Source organism: Lampris incognitus, chromosome 2 (assembly GCF_029633865.1).
Source record: "Lampris incognitus isolate fLamInc1 chromosome 2, fLamInc1.hap2, whole genome shotgun sequence".
Classification (NCBI taxonomy): Eukaryota; Metazoa; Chordata; class Actinopteri; order Lampriformes; family Lampridae; genus Lampris; species Lampris incognitus.
In genome coordinates this window covers 120,717,340-120,739,581 of record NC_079212.1, presented here as the reverse complement: position 1 = coordinate 120,739,581, position 22,242 = coordinate 120,717,340, and the positions used below count along the sequence as shown (strand labels likewise).

The 22,242-nt window shown below is 41.8% G+C and overlaps 1 protein-coding gene across 1 annotated transcript; it reads left to right on the top strand.

Moving 5' to 3' along the window:
- The first annotated feature begins 496 nt into the window (after positions 1–496).
- On the top strand, positions 497–22,140 carry cdk5rap1 (CDK5 regulatory subunit associated protein 1). Its single transcript, XM_056273200.1, has 13 exons — positions 497–1,027; positions 1,118–1,221; positions 1,304–1,338; positions 1,630–1,730; positions 1,841–2,051; positions 2,195–2,315; positions 2,900–3,130; positions 3,715–3,812; positions 3,915–3,970; positions 19,043–19,173; positions 19,346–19,495; positions 21,107–21,244; positions 21,727–22,140. Exons 1-13 carry the CDS (start codon positions 739–741, stop codon positions 21,838–21,840), a joined length of 1,779 nt encoding a protein of 592 aa, XP_056129175.1. The 5' UTR covers positions 497–738; the 3' UTR covers positions 21,841–22,140.
- The last annotated feature ends 102 nt before the right edge of the window (positions 22,141–22,242 follow it).

The window sequence follows — 22,242 nt, the reverse complement described above, 5'->3', positions numbered from 1 at the left end:
CAGTGACATCACACATGATCGCTCTCTTTTCCTGACGGCATGTCCTTTTCCCCTCTCTCTCTCTCTCTCTCTCTCTCTCTCTCTCTCTCTCTCTCTCTCTCTCTCTCTCTCTCTCTCTCTCTCTCTCTCTCTCTCTCTCTCTCTCTCTCTCTCTCTCTCTCTCTCTCTGTCTTTATGGATCCATGAAATACAGAATGAAACAGAATGTACATGTCTAAATCCACATTCATTTTGAGTCATATATCAATTATAGATAAGATTTGACAGAAACACGTTTAATAAATGTAACGTGAATACGTGTTATACGAGTTAACGAATAGACTCCAAGGTTGATTAATTGGTTATTCTTTCTATGGGCCCATCACAGCTGTTGTCTGACGCATGGAACACATTTCGAAGGAATCTTTTCAAGACGGGCCGTGCTGTTGTACGTACAGGGGGGCGATTTTGCACGACGGACAGTCATCTTCATGTCAACAGCATGAATGCACGAAACACATGTCGTCTTTATTGTCAGCGTTTACCGAATTACTTTGATTGTAGGTAATGACGAGAAAATAATTTCAACCGAAAAAAGTTGCAGTTTAACGACTAACAACTGTAGACAACGAGCCAAGGTGCTGACTGCTAACGTAATTTAGCCATTTACCGTCGGCTAGGTTAAATCCGGTGGAAAGTGAATCAAGCCCCCCTGTCTGTTATGATCACAGCGCCTGTCAAACACAACCATTCTTTATTATGGAATTACCAAAGCGTCTCAGACCATTGTTTTGCCTTTCCCGTCCATTTTCCCCTTTACGTTTTACACGACACAGTTTTTGCTCTAACTTCGCTGAAACTGGTATCACTTCAAAAGAGAACCGAAGGAAAACGTTAGACAGTTTTAAGGGTCGGATATCGTCCGGTCCAAGATTTCAGGACTTTGTCAAAGGAGTTTCAGTCGACAAAATCCCTTTTGTCAATGAGGGGCACACTGAAAAACATCCTTATCTTTCTGAGGACTCGAAGGTGGGAAATTCAAGAAAAGGTGAGACTGCATTTCCGGCACACGTTGTTTTTATTTTTATTTTTTAGTTTGGGGAAACACTAAATGGTTTTATCCTCATTCCTATTGCAGTGTACTTTGAAACATATGGATGTCAAATGAATGTCAACGACACGGAGATAGCGTGGTCCATATTGCAAAAGAAGGATTATCAGCGCACTAGTGACCTTAATGAGGTACAGTAGAAGGTCACAATTTTAGTCAGTATTTCTCATTTTGATTCAGTGTATTGTATAACAACTTTCTTTGTGCTTACAGGCAGATGTTGTTCTTCTTGTAACTTGTTCTATAAGGTAAGGCACATTAACTTGTGGAGCTTTTCGATGGAAATCCTGTATAGAAAATGTCAACTTCTAAGGAATATTAATAATAATTAGAATAAGGATAACAATCAGTTAACTCTTTGAATGACATCTATATAGGATGTCTGGGTTTTTGATATAAAACTCAGTAATCAAAATTAATCTACACATTAAGCTCTATTTTGTATTTTAAATAAATATATGAGACTTTTTCAAATCAAACTTTAAAAAGTAACAAGATTTTACCAACCAGTGCAAATATCTCTTTGCTAAATTACACAGAGAGAAAGCTGAGCAAACAATTTGGAACAGACTACAGCAACTTACAGCCATGAAAAGGAAACGCATAAAGACCCATACACCGATGAAAATTGGGATTTTAGGTAAGTTACTGTTTCAGATGCACAGTGATTATTAAGAGGCTTAACATTTGATAGGACTTAGTATCTTATTATATCTATGATTGTTTATTTTTGTCATTTTCATCATCCAGGTTGCATGGCAGAGAGGCTTAAGACTGAGCTTTTGGAGCGTGAGAAACTGGTCGATGTTCTAGCTGGTCCAGATGCATACCGGGACCTCCCTCGCCTTTTGGCTGTAGCTCATGGTGGTCAACAGGCTAGCAATGTACTGCTATCTTTGGAGGAGACTTATGCTGATATCATGCCTGTCCACCATGCCCCTCAGGGATACAGTGCTTTTGTGTGAGTGTTGTTAATTGTTAAAGACCTGCCATGATTTTGTTGAGTTATTAATCCCCACACCATCCTCATCCATTCTACCCTGTTACATGTTGATCTCTAAAATGTGGCTATCGCTCAAGCTTGTGCTGCTTTTGCCCTGGCAGGTCCATCATGCGAGGCTGTGACAACATGTGCAGTTACTGCATCGTTCCCTTCACTCGTGGGAGGGAGAGGAGTCGACCTGTGAACTCTATCCTCGAAGAAGTCCGTATTTTGTCTGACCAGGCAAGTAGTAACATCAGCATTGGTGTCCATCAGTGCTTATTATCTCTATCATTGTCTATATCAACGAGGAGGGAATTTATTCCAGTGCAGATATTGCATATTGGGTCAATACCTGGGTTAATTAATTAATTAATTTATTGGTATTGGTCAGTTATGCTATGTTTATCTGTTGTCTTGTTTCACCCCGTTTATTGTAAAGCGAGTGTTAGAAGAGCGCTATATAAGATTGATTTATTATTATTTATTATTATTAGTTAATTTTTCTGCCCTGAGCTATGTGCCTTTTCAGAAGTCAAAGCAAAGCATTTACTTGATTTTCTGCCTTTTCATTGTACAAAAATGCATTATCTTTAAGCAAGTGCTGTTCAGCTGATAGTCTAAGTCTATATTGCAAATAAAATTATTGTAATAATAATAATTATAATAATGATAATAATCAAAGCAATAATAAAAACTTTGTGTGGCGCAATAAACAATATCAGTCATAGTTAAAGTTGATCACGTTTTGTGTGTGTGTGTGTGTGTGTGTGTGTGTGTGTGTGTGTGGGTGTGTGTGTAATTTATATGAATGTGTGTTTTCTCAGGGTGTAAGAGAGGTGACACTACTAGGTCAAAATGTGAACAGCTACAGAGATACATCAGAGCAGCAGTTCTGTGGCTCAGACCCAACCCAGCTCAGTCGGGGCTTCAGTACTATCTACCGAACAAAAAAGGGAGGCCTGCGCTTTGCTGATCTGTTGGACAGGGTGTCCCACATAGACCCAAATATGAGGATCAGATTTACTTCCCCTCATCCCAAGGATTTCCCTGACGAGGTTCACTACACCATTCACTTAGCATTTAACTTGACGATATGATGACAAAAAAGTTCACAGTACAGCTCGTACTCGATAATTAATGCGCCCACTCAGTTTTATACTTGCATGACAAAAGATGAGACATTCAGTGTCAATCAAAGGGCTGATGCATGTACAATCCACGGACATCACTGTAGTTGAAGGTTATTGGGAAGATGCTTGCGCTGTGTAGCTTGTTTATTTCCTGCTTGTGTTACAAAGCAGAAAATAAGAAATTATCTATTCAATCAAATAGTAGGTATCAAATTGTAGGCAGACAAATTATGTGAAAGGTCTCCATGGCAGTTATCATGATATAATATCATTACCAGATTAAAAGAAGTATTACTAAGATTTATATTTGGATCAAAGATTGGAAAATAATGTTTTGTTCTGGATCTGTGAGTAAGAAATAAGTGTACTTTGTGATGTGTATTTTTTTCCTGCTTAGCCTTGCCCCTGTTTTTATGTCTAATGCTAGATTCTCTCTGTTTATCTAATTTACTGAAGTTGATTTATGTCTCCCCCCCCACCCCAAACTGGGTCCCCATGTCTGGATGCAGGTTTTGCAGCTGATTGAGGATCGAAGGAATATTTGCAAGCAGATCCATCTTCCAGCACAGAGTGGTAGCAACCAGGTCCTTAAAGCCATGCGCCGGGGGTGAGAAACCACTTTGCTGGACCATTTAGTTGACTCTCTAACAGTTGAATCTGGGCTTTTGTGGAATAGATGTTTATTTTTATTTTTTTTCACAATGTGCAGCTACACCAGGGAGGCCTATCTTGACCTTGTGGAGAACACCAAGAGAATCATCCCAGGTAGACTATGGCATTATATACATTCACAAGCTATTACTAATGTTTTGCATTGTAATATGACATGACAAATGAAATACCAGTGTTAGGGAAGTTTTTATCTTTGTCCTTTTATTGTTCCAGTTGGTTTGACCGATGGGGATTGTTGTGCACTGACATTTAAAAAAAACAACCCTTTAGTTGTCATAGAATACCATTCATTTTGAAATTCAGTCAAACATCCCGCTAACAAGCTGGATTCATACATGCTGAGTATTAGCCATATTTTCATACACATTGCTTGTGGTTCCATGTAGTTTGCACTACAATTAAAACAGTTGTAGACAACTTTTCACCTTTCCCCTCCTAGTGTTTCCAAGTGTTTTTATTGTTTGCACCACTGTCACAAAGACAACAAGATCACTTTCTGTTTATTAGCGGCCTGGCTACTAGTGATGCGAGGGTCAGGGTTTTTTAATACCCGGACCCACCCGACCCGTTATGAGAGCCAATTGCCCTGCCCTACTACTATTACTACTATTACTACTACTACTTTCGGCTGCTCCTGTTAGGTGTCACCACAGTGGATCATCCATTTCTATCTCTTCCTGTCTGCATCTTCCTCTGTCACTCTAGCTCACTGTCACTCCTGCATGTCCTCCCTCACCACATCCCTAAACCTCATCTTTGGCCTTTTTCTTTTCCTCTTGCCTGGCACCTCCATATTCAGCATCCTTCTTCAATATACCCACCATCTCTCCTCCGCACATGTACAAACCATCTCAATCTTGCCTCTCTTGCTTTGTCTCCAAGCCATCCAACCTGAGCTGTCCCTCTCATATAATCCTGTCCTTCTTCATCACTCCCAACAAAAATCTTAGCATCTTCAACTCTGCCAGCTCCAGCCCCGCCTCCTGTCAGTGCCACCGTCTCCAAACCATACAACATAGCTGGTCTCACTACCATCTTGCAAACTTTCCCTTTAACTCTTGCTGGTACCCTTCTCTCGTAAATAACTCCTGACACTCTTTCCACCCACTCTACCCTGCCTGCACTCTGTTCTTCATGTCTCTTCCACACTTCCCATTACTTTGAAGAGTTGACCCCAAGCCTTTACACTCATCCACCTTTGTCACCTGTACTTGCCTCCTCACCATTCTGCTGTCCTCCCTCTCATTCACGCATATATGTATTCCATCTTGCTCCTTCTGAATTGCATTCCTCTTCTCTCCAGTGCGTACCTCCACCTGTCCAGGTTCTCCTCAACCTTCTCACTACAGATCACAATGTCCTCCACGAACATCATAGTCCACAGAGACTCCTGCCTGATTTTGTCCGTCAACCTGTCTATCACCATTGTAAACAAGAAAGGGCTCAGAGCCGATCCTTGCTGTAATCCCACCTCCACCTTGAACCCATCCGTCATTCCTACCACACACCTCACCACTGTCACACTGCCCTCATACATATCCCTTACCACTCTTACATCTCTGCCACTCCAGACTTCCTCATACAATACCACACCTCCTCTCTTGGCACCCTGTCATATACTTTCTCTAAATCCATAAAAACACAATGTAGCTCTTTCTGACCTTCTCTATACTTCCCAATCAACATTCTCAAAGCAAACATCGCATCTGTAGTGCTCTTTCATGGCATGAAACCATACTGCTGCTCGCTAATCATCACCTCCTGTCTTAACCTAGCTTCTACTACTCTACCCCATATCTTCGTGCTGTGGCTGATCAACTATATACCTCTGCAGTTACTACAGCTCTGCACATCACCCTTATTCTTGAAACTCGGTACCAGTACACTTCTTCACTCCTCAGGCATCCTCTCACTTTCCAAGATTGTGTTAAACAAACTAGTTAAAAACTCCACTGTCATCTGTCCTAAACACCTCCATGCCTCCACAGGTATGCAGGGATTAAAGTTCTCCATCAATTTGATGGGTTTCCATCATTTTGTCCAAGGAGGGGGAAAAAGAGCGAGTGAGAGAGTGAGTGAGAGAGAGAGCGAGCGAGAGACTCTGTGTGTGTGTGTGTGTGTGTGTGTGTGTGTGTGTGTGTGTGTGTGTGTGTGTGTGTGTGTGTGTGTGTGTGTGTGTGTGTGTGTGTGTGTGTGTGTGTGTGTGTTAACTAATGACATTGAGTTGCATGTGGAGCGCTTGACACAGCTGCGGAATAATAACAGCGTCGCTGAACTTCAACGTAGGGAATAGTTGTGAGTAACTTAATGGATTAAACAACGGAATTTGACATGACGTAATGGCAACGGTAAGATTGCTTATATTGTTGTTGAATGTTCAATTAGTGAAAACGAGTTAACGGCAACATAAAAACAATAAAACAATGGACAGATGGATGGTTTGTTGGTTTAGCTGGCCAGCTGCATATAGGTAGTGGCTGGCCATGCATTGCTTTTGGCAAGTTCACATTAGTTCACGTTTAACCTTTAACCTACCAAAAACCCAAAATCATGCACTGCGGGGTAATTTGTTCCTTAACGCTACCATCCTGATTAGCCATGGACGCTCTTTTCATGAAGGACAGCTCTGATGTGTCGGAAATAGACAACACGGTTGAAAATGGGCTTGGCTCACCGAAACGGGGGAGAATGGCAAGCCCTTTAGTTCGTAGTGCAAAACAATCAAACGGCCAGGTGTGTGTTATTGCACGGTATATGGCAGTAATGGGAAAAAAGTGCTTGCTTGCCATCTGTCAGATGCATATCACAAGGCTGCACTTCGTGCTCTCCAGAACACCTCCTCACTGCCTGGTGCAACAACCAATACAGCGGAGGTACAACAATCCATGGCCGACCGTGTGTGCAGCCATAAAGTGTGCATATGTTTATTTATAGCAGAACATGACCTGTTACTGACTGTTGCTCAACCAGTGGTCAATCTTATTCTTATTCAAGCAGCTGCAGAGGACAAGCCCGCACTGTCAAGACTGACCATTTCCAATGCGCACACGTCTTACCTGTGCACGCACAGTATTGCTGCACATAAGAAAACTGAACTGGCAAGTAAATTGAAAACACAGATGTTTTCGTTAAATGCAGATGAGGCAACAAATGGGAACACGGGCAGGATCTTAAATGTTCTTGTTCGCTTCTTTGATGAGGACATGGGGAAGGTTCTAACCCAGCACCTGGCCTCAAGAAAAATCACCATAGCGGATGCGTCAACCATCACTGAAGAATTGACCGACGTTCTCCAGTCGTACAGCCTGAACTGGACTCAGGTTGTTAGAATACTGTTGGACAACTAGAGTGTAGTGAGGGGGGAAAGGTCTGGTGTGGAGACACAAGCCAGAAGACTAAACCCATCACTCCTGGACATAAGCGGAGACACAGTACACATGGTCTCAAATGCAGCCAAGGCCCTCTTAAATCCTTTTGAGTCATTTGTGGAAGATTTTTGCTCAGATGTCTATTATGATATCGAAAAATTCCCAAAACAAAAGGAAAATTCTTTCAGTTTCAGTCCTTGCTGCATTTAGAAGAGAAGAGCCTGGTTCATCCCATCAGCAGCAGGTTCCTTGCAGATGCTGGAAGTGTGCAACCGAGTACAGCAGCTTATGGATCTGCTGATTTTGCATTTCTACAGCATCCTGTCTCCTCATGAGTAACACAAACACAGGTACAATGGCATTAGCATTATCTTTATATTATATATGTTTGCCTAATTTTGATCATTTCATGGTAAAAAAATAAAAGTTATAATACAGAAATATTGTATGTGGGTCTGTCTATATTAATAAGTTTCATTCTGATTGGGCTGACTAATACAGAGAAAATAGATGATATGATGTGTGTGTGTGTGTGTGTGTGTGGGTGGGTGTGTTTTAAGGCCAGGCACCACAGTTGAATAGAGACAAAATAAATCTTGTTCTTCTGTCAGAATTAAACTTATTAACATAGACACATACAATATATTACTGTATTATAGCTGTATTATTTTTTTCTTTTACATTAAATTATGCTGATTAGGCAAACTCATGAAATAAGTCAGAACAAATATAGCAATGGACCTATCTCAAAGCCCGCTCTATTTTCTTGATCCTTTAATCACAACTGTTGCCAAATCAAGAAAAGAGGGCGGGCTTTCAGATGGGTCCATTTCAGGTGTATTGTTTTCCCTTAATCTTATGTGTATAATGCTTTATATGATGCAGATGGCTCCTGAACCAGGTCCTCGACAAGCATCAAGTGACACCTGATGAGAAAGCCAGGATCACTCCTCTCCGACAGCAAATGGCAAAATCTGCAGGGATCAGAACAGTTGTCAACAAAAAACCGGAAGACATGCATCTGTGTGCAGCTCTTCTCAGAGTTTGACAAGCTCACAGCCTTGATAGAGCGATACAGAGGTATGTTCAGTCAATTTTCTTTTTTAAGTGGTTTAGTCAAAGTCCTGTGCCTAGTTGAAATGATTTAGTAGTTCATGCTCAAAAACCTACTAGTGTCTCTGAACGAATGAGAGATGGATATCAAATAATTTGTATTTTTAGTTATCACTCCTAAAGCCGATGCAAGACATTAAATCAATTAATGATTGACATAGATGTAGTAGATATTTTATCACTTTTTCAAGAAATTATTGAAATATTATTTTTTTTATATTTTATTTTCAGTTTTTCGGTTTTATGTTCAAGACACACGCAAGATAAAACAAAACAAAACAAAACAAAAAACAACAGACAAAAAACAAAAACAACAAAAAGGAGGGGGAAAAAAGAGCCAGCCATACATAGGTATATATTGTAACTTTGTTCACAGCAGTTTTCAAGAAATTACACAGGTATTACAAGTTACAAGAGTACAGATAAAAGGTAAAGAGTACCGGGTTGCATCACCACACACTGTAATTAAAAATTATTTTTCTTTTAGATAGTCAGTGAATGGACCCCATATGCTCAGGAATCTATTGGGTGCTTTAGATTTATGGAAGCGTATTCTCTCCATCTGTATGATTATGATCATTTCATTGAGCCATTTCTGAAAGCAGAGGGGCGTAGGTGATTTCCAATCTGTTAGGATCATTTTCTTGGCAGCTACCATGCCAACCATCAATGCCGATTGTTCCGCAGGTGTATAGCTTAAAGCAGACTATGAGCATTCAAAGCGTGCCAGCTCTGGATCAGGGGGAATGTCCCTTTCATAGACTCTGGAGAACCACTAGAATATTTCACACCAAAATTTGTATAAGTGAGGACAGCCAGAAAAGATGCGCAAGAGAACCTTCTTCAATTTTGCATCTATCACACAGTGGAGAAACAGACGGGTAAATTTTGTGTAGTTTGGTCTATGGATGACTTTGAATTGGATCAGTTTATATCTGACATTGATCGAGCAAGTTTGGATTCTAGTCAAACCTTCATTCCAAATGTCGTCAGACACTTCAAGATTCAGCTCAGTGGACCAGGTTTCCTTCAGATGGTGAGTAGATACAGAGGTGGTAAACAGACACACAAAGCGAGATATCAGATGTTTGGAGTCCGGAGGAAGCTGCAGGAGGTCATAGAATGGGCAACTCTTTGGCCTGTTTTCAAAATTTGGAATTTGGTCTTTGACATAATGCCTAATTTGGAGATAACGAAAGAAGTGAGAGTTAGGGATGTTAAATTTTGTTTTCAACTGATTAAATAATGCAAACTTTTTATCTAAATATAAATCTCCAAGGGTCGCAATACCCCTGTCTCTCCAGACAGCAAACGCCCCATCCATCTGAGATGGCAAAAAGGAATAGTTATTACATATAGGAGTGTATATTGAGACATTAGGCAGTGTGTTAACAGTTCTGGTCTGATTCAGAATCCTAAGAGAGTTTCTTAGAATAAAATTATTACCAATCAGTTTATCAGGATATTCTGTCTTGGGGAAAAAAGTAGAGTTGGAGTTGTCTCCTTTCTGAGATGTCTTATCTGGGAATCCCCATTGCCAGTAAATCAAAGCCCTTGCATTGGCTGCCCGATAATAGTTCCTAAATACAGGAAGGCCTAAGCCTCCCTCCTTTATTGGCTTTTGAATATGTGCTTTAGCTATATGATGAGCTTTATATCCCCAAACAAATGGAAAGATAATAGAGTCCAGTTTCTTAAAAAAAAATGACATCAGAAAGATTGGTAGATTCTGAAATAAGTACAAAATTCTGGGGCGAGACACCATCATAATTACGTTAATGCGCCCCACCATAGACAATGGCAAAATCCTCCACTTCTTTCTGTTCAATTTAAACTTTGTGAGCATATCGGCATAATTGAGTTTAAATAGGAGTTTGGGATTTCGTGGTATTATAAGCCCTAGATATGTCACATGATCATACTTTAGTTTAAATGGTAGAGTATTAAGGAAATCTGAATCTATACTGTCTGATAGTGGCATGAACTTACTCTTACTCCAATTAATTATGTAACCAGTGAGTTTGCCAAATAATTTAACAAGATCTAACAAGGGAGAAACAGAGGCTTCTGGGTCAGTGAGATATATCAATGTATCATCAGCATAAAGGCTCACACGGCTTTCCAGGTCTCCTATCTGAATGCCTGTGATACTGGAATGATTCCCAATTCCTATTGCAAGGGGCTCAAGGGCTATGTTAAAGTAAGGGAGATAGAGGATCCCCCTGTCTGACCCCACGTTGTAGGTCAAAAGGCCCAGATCTGTCACTATTGGTGAGGATAGAGGATGATGGGCAGAGATACAGCCTTTTGACCCATGCAACAAAAGAATCCCCAAACCCAAATCTTTGAAGTGTTTCAAACATGTAGGGCCACTCTATCTGATCAAATGCCTTTTCGGCATCGAGGGACAAGATTGCTGCTCCAGAGTCCCTGACCTGGTTGGTATATAAATTATTCAGAAGCCTACGTACATTGCAAAATGAGAAGCTACCTGGGATAAACCCTGTTTGGTCAGGGTGTATAATTGACAAAACATGCCTCCCCAATCTGTTAGCTAGTATTTTTGTAACCAACTTTTGATCAAAGTTCAGGAGAACAATGGGTCTGTAACTTCTGGGTTCCATTTCCTCCTTACCTTTTTTTAACAAAATACATATATTTGCCTCGTATAGAGACTTAGGCAATCTGTTATTTTTAATGGAGTCGTTAATCATCCTGAGTAAAAGTGGGGCAAGTGTTATGAAATGCCTTGTAAAATTCACAACCAAACCCATATGGGCCTGGCGCTTTACCAGAGGGAAACGTTTTAATTGCCTCTATTAATTCGCTCTCTGAAAAACTTGAATCTAATTCTAACCTAACTGACTCATCCAGTTTTGGCACATTAAGAGAGTCGAAGAAGCCGGCAAGGTCTGCACTAGTGGCCTCAGACTTAGCGGTGTATAATTCTGAATAAAATTCTTTAAATTGGTTGTTTATTTCTCTATGGTTAATTAACAAATCACCCGTTTTAGATTTAATTTTGTGAATTGCATGGCTCGCCTGCACCCCCTTTAAATTGAAATATTATTTTAATGTAATGAATTTACTCAGGATCTTTGTTATAACCATCTAGAACTTTTCTGTTATCAAAACAGGAGAGGGGTAAAATACTTATTTTTATGCCACTGCATTCAGTGTTGTGTTTATTTTGAAGACCCTATTTGCAAGTGACTTTGTTAATGTTGTAATAAAGCATGGGAAAGGAAAGTAGTGGGCTCTTGTGATCAGGAATGTATGGTTCAACATATTCATCTACTGTTCTAATCAGGTTCTAATGTAATTTTCAGGTGTGCTTCCAACATTCCCAGTGTTGCTGAAGAAGCTGCAGCATGAGAAGCCCATGCTCCACGTGCTGCATGCTGAGATGGTGCTACTGGTCAGGCAACTCCTCTCCAAATTCATGAAGCCTGAAGCCATCTCCATGGGGGTGAATGACTTGCTGAAGCTTTATGTCCAGAAGAGAGAACTGCAGTACCCTGACAAAATGCTGTCTGTGGGCAGATACGGCTTCTTTGCCTTGAACAAGGCTAGAGTGGAGAAGAAGCCCTGGGTGCAGAAGGTCTACACTTCTCTTGGGGAGGGCTACATCAGGCAGCAACCCTCAAGAATGACATCATCACCTCTTTGTCTGCACTGGCACTGTCACTGATTCTCCAGGAATCAGTCCAAAGGGGCATTCAACACCTTAGCCAAAGCGTTGCCAACTTTTGTGAAATCTGAGGAGCTGGGTCAACTGGATGACAAGGTGCGAGCCTACCAAATTGACTCAGATCTCGGAGCACAGGCCAGATGCTTTGAGAAGAATACTGCGCGAATTGATGTTGACTGGTGGAGTAAGATCTTTGCCTGCAAGACGCCTGAAGGAGGGATGAGATTCCCTATCTTGGGGAAGTTGGTAAAGGATCTTCTGTCAGTGTTCACTGGCCCTCTTATTGAAGGATCGTTCAACCTCATGGATGACATCAGAAAAGTGCTATATAAAATGCAACTTGATTGATTGGTTGATTGATTGATTGATTGAATGATAGGGCCAGGCTGAACATTGAAATCTATGAAGGCTTAGTCATCATCAAGTCCCACATGAAGGCAACAGGGAAAACAGCCTCCAAAATGGAAATTAGCCCTGCACTGAGGAGTTCAGCATGTCCTCTTATGAGTGATACCAGAATCATCTGAAGAAGAAGGTGATCATTGACAAGCAAAAGGAAAGGAAACTGAGGGAAGCTGTGAGGGTCCTCTCAGCAGTTAGGATAAGCAAAGTAAGGAAAGGTTTCACCTCTTCTGCTGCTGCTAGAGCCACCTCTTACTCCTCCTCTACTCTTGGAGCCAGAGCCACTGCTGCTAGAGCCTCCGCCTCCTCCACTCCTGGAGCCAGAACCACTGATGCTAGAGCCTCCTCCTCCTCCACTCCTGGAGCCAGCACCACTATTGCTACAGCCTCCTCCTCCTCCTCCACTCCTGGAGCCAGAGCTACTGCTGCTAGAGCCTCCTCCCCCTCCACTCCTGGAGCCAGAGCCACTGCTGCTACAGCCTCCTCCTCCTCCTCTACTCCTGGAGTCAGAGCCACTGCTGCTAAAGCCTCGTCCACTTCTGGAGCCAGAGCCCCTGCTGCTGTAGCTAGTCACCACAAGAAAAACCTCAAACAGGTAGCCAAGCTTCAGGCATTTGGTTTCACTGACCAGAAAAGGCAGAAAAAATGAAAATTTGATTGCACTTAGTGTTATTTTATTTATTGTTTTTGCTATTTGTTTGATGCACACATTATTGCGCTTGTTTTTTTTAATGCAGGTGCTGTTTATTTGATGTTTCAATAAAATGTATTTTTGCTCATAATTTCTGTCTTTAGATGACTATTTTTCAATAGCTGTTTGTTTCCAGTTCTACCACTAGGAGGCAGTGTCTGCTAGCACGCCAATGGCGTTATAAAAAGTTCATTGTTTTGTTAATGTAGATGGTTACCTATTTGAAAGAGTAAAAGCTGAGATAAGGTTTGCAAAAAAGAAAAAGAATCAGTTTGATTTCAAAATGACAAAAAATAAAAAGCTGTTCAAAAGCATCTTCTTCCCCTAAAACACTATTGGTCTTGAGTATTTAAACTTGATGGCTGCGTTAAAGAACATCAGCAATGGTTTATTTAAACTTGATTGCTGCATTAGAGAACAACAGCAATGGTTATGTGTTGAGTGGTGCTGAAATTTCATAATTTTACATATGGTAATTTTCACGAAAAATATTTCAGTCAAAATATTATTATTTTTTTTGCTTTTATTCCTGGGTATGTCATCTGGACCAACTGCTGTTCCACTCTTCATCCTCTTCATATCTGCCCTCACTCCCTTCTTGCTAATCCACCACACTACCTGATTCACTATCCCCACATCATCCAACCTTCTCTCTCTCTAATTTTCTTCATTCATCAGCCCCTTAAAGTACTCCTTCCACCTTCTCAACACACTCTCCTCACTTGTCAGCACATTTCCGTCTCTATCCTTCATCATCCTAACCTGCTGCACATCCTTCCCAGCTCAGTCCCTCCGTCTAGCCAATCAGTACAAGTCCTTTTCTCCTTCCTTAGTGGCCAGCCTCTCATACAACTCACCATACGCCTTTTCCTTTGCCTTCCCAACTTCTCATCACGCGTTACGCCGCATCTCCTTGTACTCCTGTCTACTTTCTTCATCTCTGACTATCCCACTTCTTCTTTACCAACCTCTTCCTCTGTATACTTTGCTGTACTTCATCATTCCACCACCAAGTCTCCTTGTCTTCCTTTCTCTGTCGAGATGGCACACCAAGTACATTCCTAGCTGTCTCCCTCACTATTTCTGCAGTGGTTGCTCAGCCATCCAGTAACTCTTCGCTACCACCCAGTGCCTGCCTTAACTCTTCCCTGAACTCCACACATCAGTCTTCCTTCTTCAACTTCCTCCACCATTTGATCTTTGGGTCTGCCTTCACTCTCTTCCTCTTCTTGATCCCCAAAGTCATCCTACAGACCACCATCCGATGCTGCCTAGCTACGGTCTCCCTATCACTACCTTGCAGTCTCCAATCCCTTTCATACTGCGCCTCCTACATAACATATAGTCCACCTATGTGCACCTTCCTTCACTCTTATATGTCACCCTGTGTTCCTTCCTCTTCTTGAAATATGTATTCACCTCCGCCATTTCCATTCTTTTCATGAAATCCACCACCATCTGTCCCGCCACATTCCTCTCCTTGGCACAATAGCCCATTACCTCCTCATCACCTCTGCTCCCCTCATGAACATGCCCATTGAAGTCCACTTCAGTCAACACTCTCTCCTCTTTGGGTACATTCTCCACCACTTCATCCAACTCACTCCAGAATTCTTATTTCTTTTCCATCTCACACTTGACTTGTGGGACATACACTCACCGGCCACTTTATTAGGCACACCTGTCCAACTGCTCGTTAACGCAAATTTCTAATCAGCCAATCACATGGCAGCAACTCAATGCATTTAGGCATGTAGACATGGTCAAGACGATCTGCTGCAGTTCAAACCGAGCATCAGAATGGGGAAGAAAAGTGATTTAAGTGACTTTGAACATGGCATGGTTATTGGTGCCAGACGGGCTGGTCTGAGTATTTCAGAAACTGCTGAACTACTGGGATTTTCACGCACAACCATCTCTAGGGTTTACAGAGAATGGTCCGAAAAAGAGAAAATATCCAGTGAGCGGCAGTTCTGTGGGCGAAAATGCCTTGTTGATGCCAGAGGTCAGAGGAGAATGGCCAGACTGGTTCGAGCTGATAGAAAGGCAACAGTAACTCAAATAACCACTCATTACAACCGAGGTATGCAGAAGAGCATCTCTGAACGCACAACATGTCGAACCTTGAGGCAGATGGGCTACAGCAGCAGAAGACCACACCGGGTGCCACTCCTGTCAGCTAAGAACAGGAAACTGAGGCTACAATTCGCACAGGCTCACCAAAATTGGACAATAGAAGATTGGAAAAACGTTGCCTGGTCTGATGAGTATCGATTTCTGTTGCGAAATTCGGATGGTAGGGTCAGAATTTGGTGTCAACAACATGAAAGCATGGATCCATCCTGCCTTGTATCAACGGTTCAGGCTGCTGGTGGTGGTGTAATGGTGTGGGGGATATTTTCTTGGCACACTTTGGGCCCCTTAGTACCAATTGAGCATCGTGTCAACGCCACAGCCTACCTTAGTATTGTTGCTGACCATGTCCATCCCTTTATGACCGCAGTGTTCCCATCTTCTGATGGCTACTTCCAGCAGGATAACGCGCCATGTCATAAAGCTCGAATCATCTCAGACTGGTTTTTTGAACATGACAATGAGTTCACTGTACTCAAATGGCCTCCACAGTCACCAGATCTCAATCCAATAGAGCACCTTTGGGATGTGGTGGACTGGGAGATTCGCATCATGGATGTGCAGCCGACAAATCTGCAGCAACTGCGTGATGCTATCATGTCAATATGGACCAAACTCTCTGAGGAATGTTTCCAGTACCTTGTTGAATCTATGCCACGAAGGATTAAGGCAGTTCTGAAGGCAAAAGGGGGTCCAACCCGGTACTAGCAAGGTGTACCTAATAAAGTGGCCAGTGAGTGTATATGCTGATAACATTCATCATCACATCTTTGATTTCCATCTTCATACTCATCACTCTGTCTGACACTCTCTTCACCTCCAACACACTCTTGACATACTCTTCCTTCAGAATTACCCCTACCCCATTTCTCCTCCCATTCCCACCATGGTAGAAGCGTTTGAACCCACCTCTGATGCGCCTGGCCTTACTCCATTTTCACCTGGTCTCTTGCACACACAGTGTATCTACCTTCCTTCTCTCCATCATATCAGCCAGCTCTCTCCCTTTACCAGTCCAAGTGCCAACAGTCAAAGTTCTGACTCTCACCACCATACTCTTACCCTTCCTCCTCTTCCACTGCCTCTGACATGCCTTCCCCTTCTCCTTCGCCCAACATTAGCATAGTTTCCATCGGCACCCTGCTGGCCAACAGTACCAGTGATGGTCGTTGGTAACCCAGGCCTCGACCAATTCGGTATGGACATCTGATTTATGATCCACATATTTGATGTGGCAAAGATTTTACGCTGGGTGCCCTTCCTGACGCAACCCTCCCCATTTATCTGGGCTTGGGACTGGCACTACGAATACACTAACTTTAGCATTCTCTCTGGCTGGGTTGATAATCTTTATTTGCTAAAAAAAAAACAACAACAAAAAAACCTCACGTCTAGCCCTTCTTCTTTCATTAAATTTCCTCAAATGAAAAATAAAACCACACTGATGATGACAGAAATTAGCCAAAAAAATAAAATAAAATAAACCTAAGTCAAATAGAAATTAATTTTTCAAATATACAGTGACAATTCTGCAAACTAGCAGGAGTTGCTGGCAGTTGAATGCTTGATCTTCAATCTTAATAAACAACAATTATGAAATAAAGGTCGGAATACATAGCTATCTATCTATCTATCTATCTATCTATCTATCTATCTATCTATCTATCTATCTATCTATCTATCTATCTATCTATCTATCTATCTATATAAAATCCAGTGAGTCAAGTAAATTCTTTGAGACAGTACTGTCTGTGAAGTTTACTCGACTCACTGGATTATTTTGCTCCTTATTTGTTTAGCACTTTCCCTACCGTTGAGTGTTTCTTTTAACAAAGTTTATATACACTACCGTTCAAAAGTTTGGGATCACCCAAACAATTTTGTGTTTTCCATGAAAAGTCACACTTATTCACCACCATATGTTGTGAAATGAATAGAAAATAGAGTCAAGACATTGACAAGGTTAGAAATAATGATTTGTATTTGAAATAAGATTTTTTTTACATCAAACTTTGCTTTCGTCAAAGAATCCTCCATTTGCAGCAATTACAGCATTGCAGACCTTTGGCATTCTAGCTGTTAATTTGTTGAGGTAATCTGGAGAAATTGCACCCCACGCTTCCAGAAGCAGCTCCCACAAGTTGGATTGGTTGGATGGGCACTTCTTGCGTACCATACGGTCAAGCTGCTCCCACAACAGCTCAATGGGGTTCAGATCTGGTGACTGCGCTGGCCACTCCATTACCGATAGAATACCAGCTGCCTGCTTCTGCTCTAAATAGTTCTTGCACAATTTGGAGGTGTGTTTAGGGTCATTGTCCTGTTGTAGGATGAAATTGGCTCCAATCAAGCGCTGTCCACTGGGTATGGCATGGCGTTGCAAAATGGAGTGATAGCCTTCCTTATTCAGAATCCCTTTTATCCTGTACAAATCTCCCACCTTACCAGCACCAAAGCAACCCCAGACCATCACATTACCTCCACCATGCTTAACAGATGGCGTCAGGCATTCTTCCAGCATCTTTTCATTTGTTCTGCGTCTCACAAACGTTCTTCTTTGTGATCCAAACACCTCAAACTTGGATTCATCCGTCCACAACACTTTTTTCCAGTCTTCCTCTGTCCAATGTCTGTGTTCTTTTGCCCATCTTAATCTTTTTCTTTTATTGGTCAGTCTCAGATATGGCTTTTTCTTTGCCACTCTGCCCTGAAGCCCAGAATCCCGCAGCCGCCTCTTCACTGTAGATGTTGACACTGGTGTTTTGCGGGTACTATTTAATGAAGATGCCAGTTGGGGACCTGTGAGGCGTCTGTTTCTCAAACTAGAGACTCTAATGTACTTATCTTCTTGCTCAGTTGTGCAACGCGGCCTCCCACTTCTTTTTCTACTCTGGTTAGAGCCTGTTTGTGCTGTCCTCTGAAGGGAGTAGTACACACCGGTGTAGGAAATCTTCAATTTCTTAGCAATTTCTCGCATGGAATAGCCTTCATTTCTAAGAACAAGAATAGACTGTCGAGTTTCAGATGAAAGTTCTCTTTTTCTGGCCATTTTGAGCGTTTAATTGACCCCACAAATGTGATGCTCCAGAAACTCAATCTGCTCAAAGGAAGGTCAGTTTTGTAGCTTCTGTAACGAGCTAAACTGTTTTCAGATGTGTGAACATGATTGCACAAGGGTTTTCTAATCATCAATTAGCCTTCTGAGCCAATGAGCAAACACATTGTACCATTAGAACACTGGAGTGATAGTTGCTTGAAATGGGCCTATATACACCTATGTAGATATTGCACCAAAAACCAGACATTTGCAGCTAGAATAGTCATTTACCACATTAGCAATGTATAGAGTGTATTTCTTTAAAGTTAAGACTAGTTTAACGTTATCTTCATTGAAAAGTACAGTGCTTTTCCTTCAAAAATATGGACATTTCAATGTGATCCCAAACTTTTGAACGGTAGTGTATATATAAATTCTTTGAGACAATTTACTTGACTCACTGGATATTATATATATATATATATATATATATATATATATATATATATAGGTGAAATACATTAGTTATTGAGAATCTCTTGAGGATTTTAATAATGTTAATAGTAAAATGCTAAATTTAATAATAAAATCAAATATGCAATGAAGAGAAAGCAAATGATTAAATTTAAAATGCAAGTTATTAGCACAAGAATGAACAAATATGAATAACTACTACTACATTACATCAATACCTGTTTTCTAAAATGCAAATGTTGTCTGTGTCTCTCAGGGGTGAGTCTGAGCAGCGACTTCATTTCAGGCTTCTGTGGTGAGACAGAAGAGGACCACCAACAGACTCTTTCTCTGATCAGAGAGGTCGGGTACAATTTGGGATTCCTCTTTGCTTACAGCATGAGAAAGGTGAGCAAGTGCCCATTTCCTCGCACACCCTTCGCCACAAAGTGCTATGTATCAAGATTTGTGAATGTGATAAAAGTTTTTTCCAACACATGCATCACTGATGTGCTTTGCTACGGTGCCTTAAAAAACCTGCTCGACCTGTTGACTGACTGTATGTGGTCATCATCCCCAGAAAACCCACGCGTTCCACCATCTGCAGGATGACGTGCCGACAGAGGTGAAGCGGCGCAGGTTGGAGGAGCTCATCAGTGTATTCAGAGAGGAGGCGGCAAGGGTTAACGCCAACCTCATTGGCAGCACGCAGCTCGTCTTAGTGGAGGGAGTGAGTATTGCAAACAAGACTGCTTGAGCCATTATTTTGGCAAATTGTGTTAAATGTTTTAAGGTTTAATACAGTGGTTTCCAACCCTGCTCCTTGACAGCTACCATTGTACCAGTTTTCACTCCAAACCGAATTTAATATACTGATTACCTACTGTTATGTTCCCCATTAACGGTCCAGGGGATGTGAGGGGAAGTAACAAAGAAAATAAAAGTGTCCCGGGGGAATAAGAAAGGTCGGAGTTAACATCAGATAGAAACTCAGAGTTGGTCAGCCTACCACTCCGTTGGCCACCAGAGGGCAGGTGGAGTCCATCATTAGGTAAGACACCCACACATACTAAGGAAGCAGACGTTTCGGGACTCGCCTGTGTCACCCCAGGAGTATTCCTGGGAAAGTAAGGTTTAAGCATGTTGACATGACATAACCATGTTTTCCTCCTACGCTCAGGAGTGAGAATAACATAGTCTGTATCAGACACTTTTCTTTCCACCACATATGGACCCAGAAATCGTACAGTGAGGGCAGATCCAGGCACCGGCAATAGGACGAGTACTTGGTCACCGGGACGGAACTGACGCGCCACTGCTTTACGGTCAAACTGTTTCTTCATGTTATCCTGGGAGGCGGAAAGGGCTTCTCTCGCCAGTAATGTTGCATTATGCAGTCGTGCTCTGCACTGGGAAACCAAATCCAGCACAGACTGGGAGCACGAGCTAGACATGAACTGCTCCTGTAACACCTTTAATGGACCTCGCATATTATGGCCAAAAATGAGTTCAGCCGGACTAAACCCCAGAGACTCTTGCTTTGCGTCACGGATGGCAAAAAGCATGAACGGCAAACCTTCATCCCAATCTTTCCCTGTCTCATAACAGTACTTCTGCAACATGGACTTAAGAGTTTGGTGCCAGCGTTCTAGCGCACCCTGTGACTCAGGATGGTACACGCTACTCACTGCGTGTGATATGCCCAAAGACTGCAGTGTTTGTTTGAAGGTCTTAGATAGAAAATTTGTGCCTTGATCGGTCTGTGCAACACGTGGTAACCCAAAAGTTGATTATCTGATTAGAAATAGTTTAGCAGTGCCTAGTCACAGTCCTTGGAGTTCCTAGTGTCTGTTGGCTCTGAAAGCTGATGGGACACCCCGTTTCTGCACTGACTTTCGGAAGGTGAATGCAGTTATGGTGCCGGACTCTTTTCCTTTGCCCCGCATGGAAGACTGTATTGATAATATCGGCCCCGCTACTGTTAACGCTAAACTAGATCTCCTAAAAGGATATTGGCAAGTTTCATTAACCCCCAGAGCATCAGAGATCCCGGACGAGCCCCCAATTGTTACGTTCCCCGTTAAGGGTCCAGGGGATGAGGGGAAGTAACAAAGAAAATAAAAGTATCCCGGACGAGCCCCCAATTGTTACTTCCCCTCATCCCCTGGACCTTTAACGGGGAATGTAACACCTACTGTCCAAGACCTTGATTAATTGAATCGGATGTCTTAAAATAGGCTTGGAGTGAAAACCGGCGGGAGGGTAGCTCTCCAGGTGCAGGGTTTGACACCACTAGTTTAGGCAAATTTCTCAAGGCAGTTTTATCTTTGTCCTCTTCCAGGAAAGTAAGCGGTCTGCCCAGGACTTGTGTGGGAGGAGTGATGGAAACCTGAAAGTGATTTTCCCCAAAAGGGATGTGATTGAGCCTGCAGACTCTAACAATCGCCCTATCAACCCTGGAGATTACGTATTGGTGAAGGTATTATGAAGCTTTTGATTTATATGTTTTCAATGCTGTTTCTCTGAAAAATATAGAAGTCTTAAAAACCAGCTGTTTGTTTGAAAATCAAAAATTTACACTGACAAAAGTTCATTAGTTGAGACTGATAGGAAAATAAGTTTGTCAAGTTTGGAAGCCAGAGTAATTCAGAAATACAGTTTATTTCCCTATGTCTGTCCACACACATTTTCCTGACGCTGAAACAATGTCATATCCAAATTTTACTGTCACTCGATCCTTCTGTGTATATAAAGATCTCACAAAGCAATACTTCAAGGTAAAAGCACCTGAATTCATCAACTCACTCTTTTTAAGCAAAGCCAGTGTTGGGAAGGTTGTGTTTTGAGAGAGGGCACCTCAGGATGATTATCTAGATCTCAAAAGAGACAATATGAATGATTCATTCATTTATTCACAATTTTTATCCTGTAGCCTCTCATTTTGCCCTGTTTTCCATATAGATTTTGTCAGCCAGCTCCCAGAGCCTGAGAGGCCATGTCCTGAGCCATGGCTCCCTGACTGACACAGTGAGACAAAATGAGAGCCCAGCCATCAGCCTGACACAAGGGTGGTAACCTGATTTCCTTACTGAGATGATACAAACACAACATGCTTGACAGGCAGAGGGGATATTTACAAGAAACAGGCAGCCCATTCCCATTTTTCTCCTCTGACCATTGTGGCAGTGGATTTCTGGATAGACAGACATGCTACCTGATAAACAATAAAAGATCTTGTAGGGAAGAAAACCCCAAATGACATGTTATTTAAACACTTGTAAATATTGTACGTACAGAAATGTTACATACTAAAAGATATTTCATTCCTTTTATTGTAGATTATACAGTATGGTAATAAAATGTATTTGAATTGGATACGGGGAAAGTTGTTTCATAATTGTATGGTGTGAAATTGTCCAAAAAAAAAAGTTACACACGAAGACTAGGTTGGTTTGCCTTGTCGGCTTACAAGTCTGC

What these genes read in the sequence shown, in the direction of transcription:
- cdk5rap1 (XM_056273200.1), top strand. Translation starts at nt 739, where the DNA reads ATGGAATTACCAAAGCGTCTCAGACCATTGTTTTGCCTTTCCCGTCCA. An exon ending in GATGAAAATTGGGATTTTAG is followed by an intron (nt 1,731 to 1,840) that starts GTAAGTTACTGT and finishes TTCATCATCCAG; the next exon opens with GTTGCATGGCAGAGAGGCTT. An exon ending in CCAAGGATTTCCCTGACGAG is followed by an intron (nt 3,131 to 3,714) that starts GTTCACTACACC and finishes GTCTGGATGCAG; the next exon opens with GTTTTGCAGCTGATTGAGGA.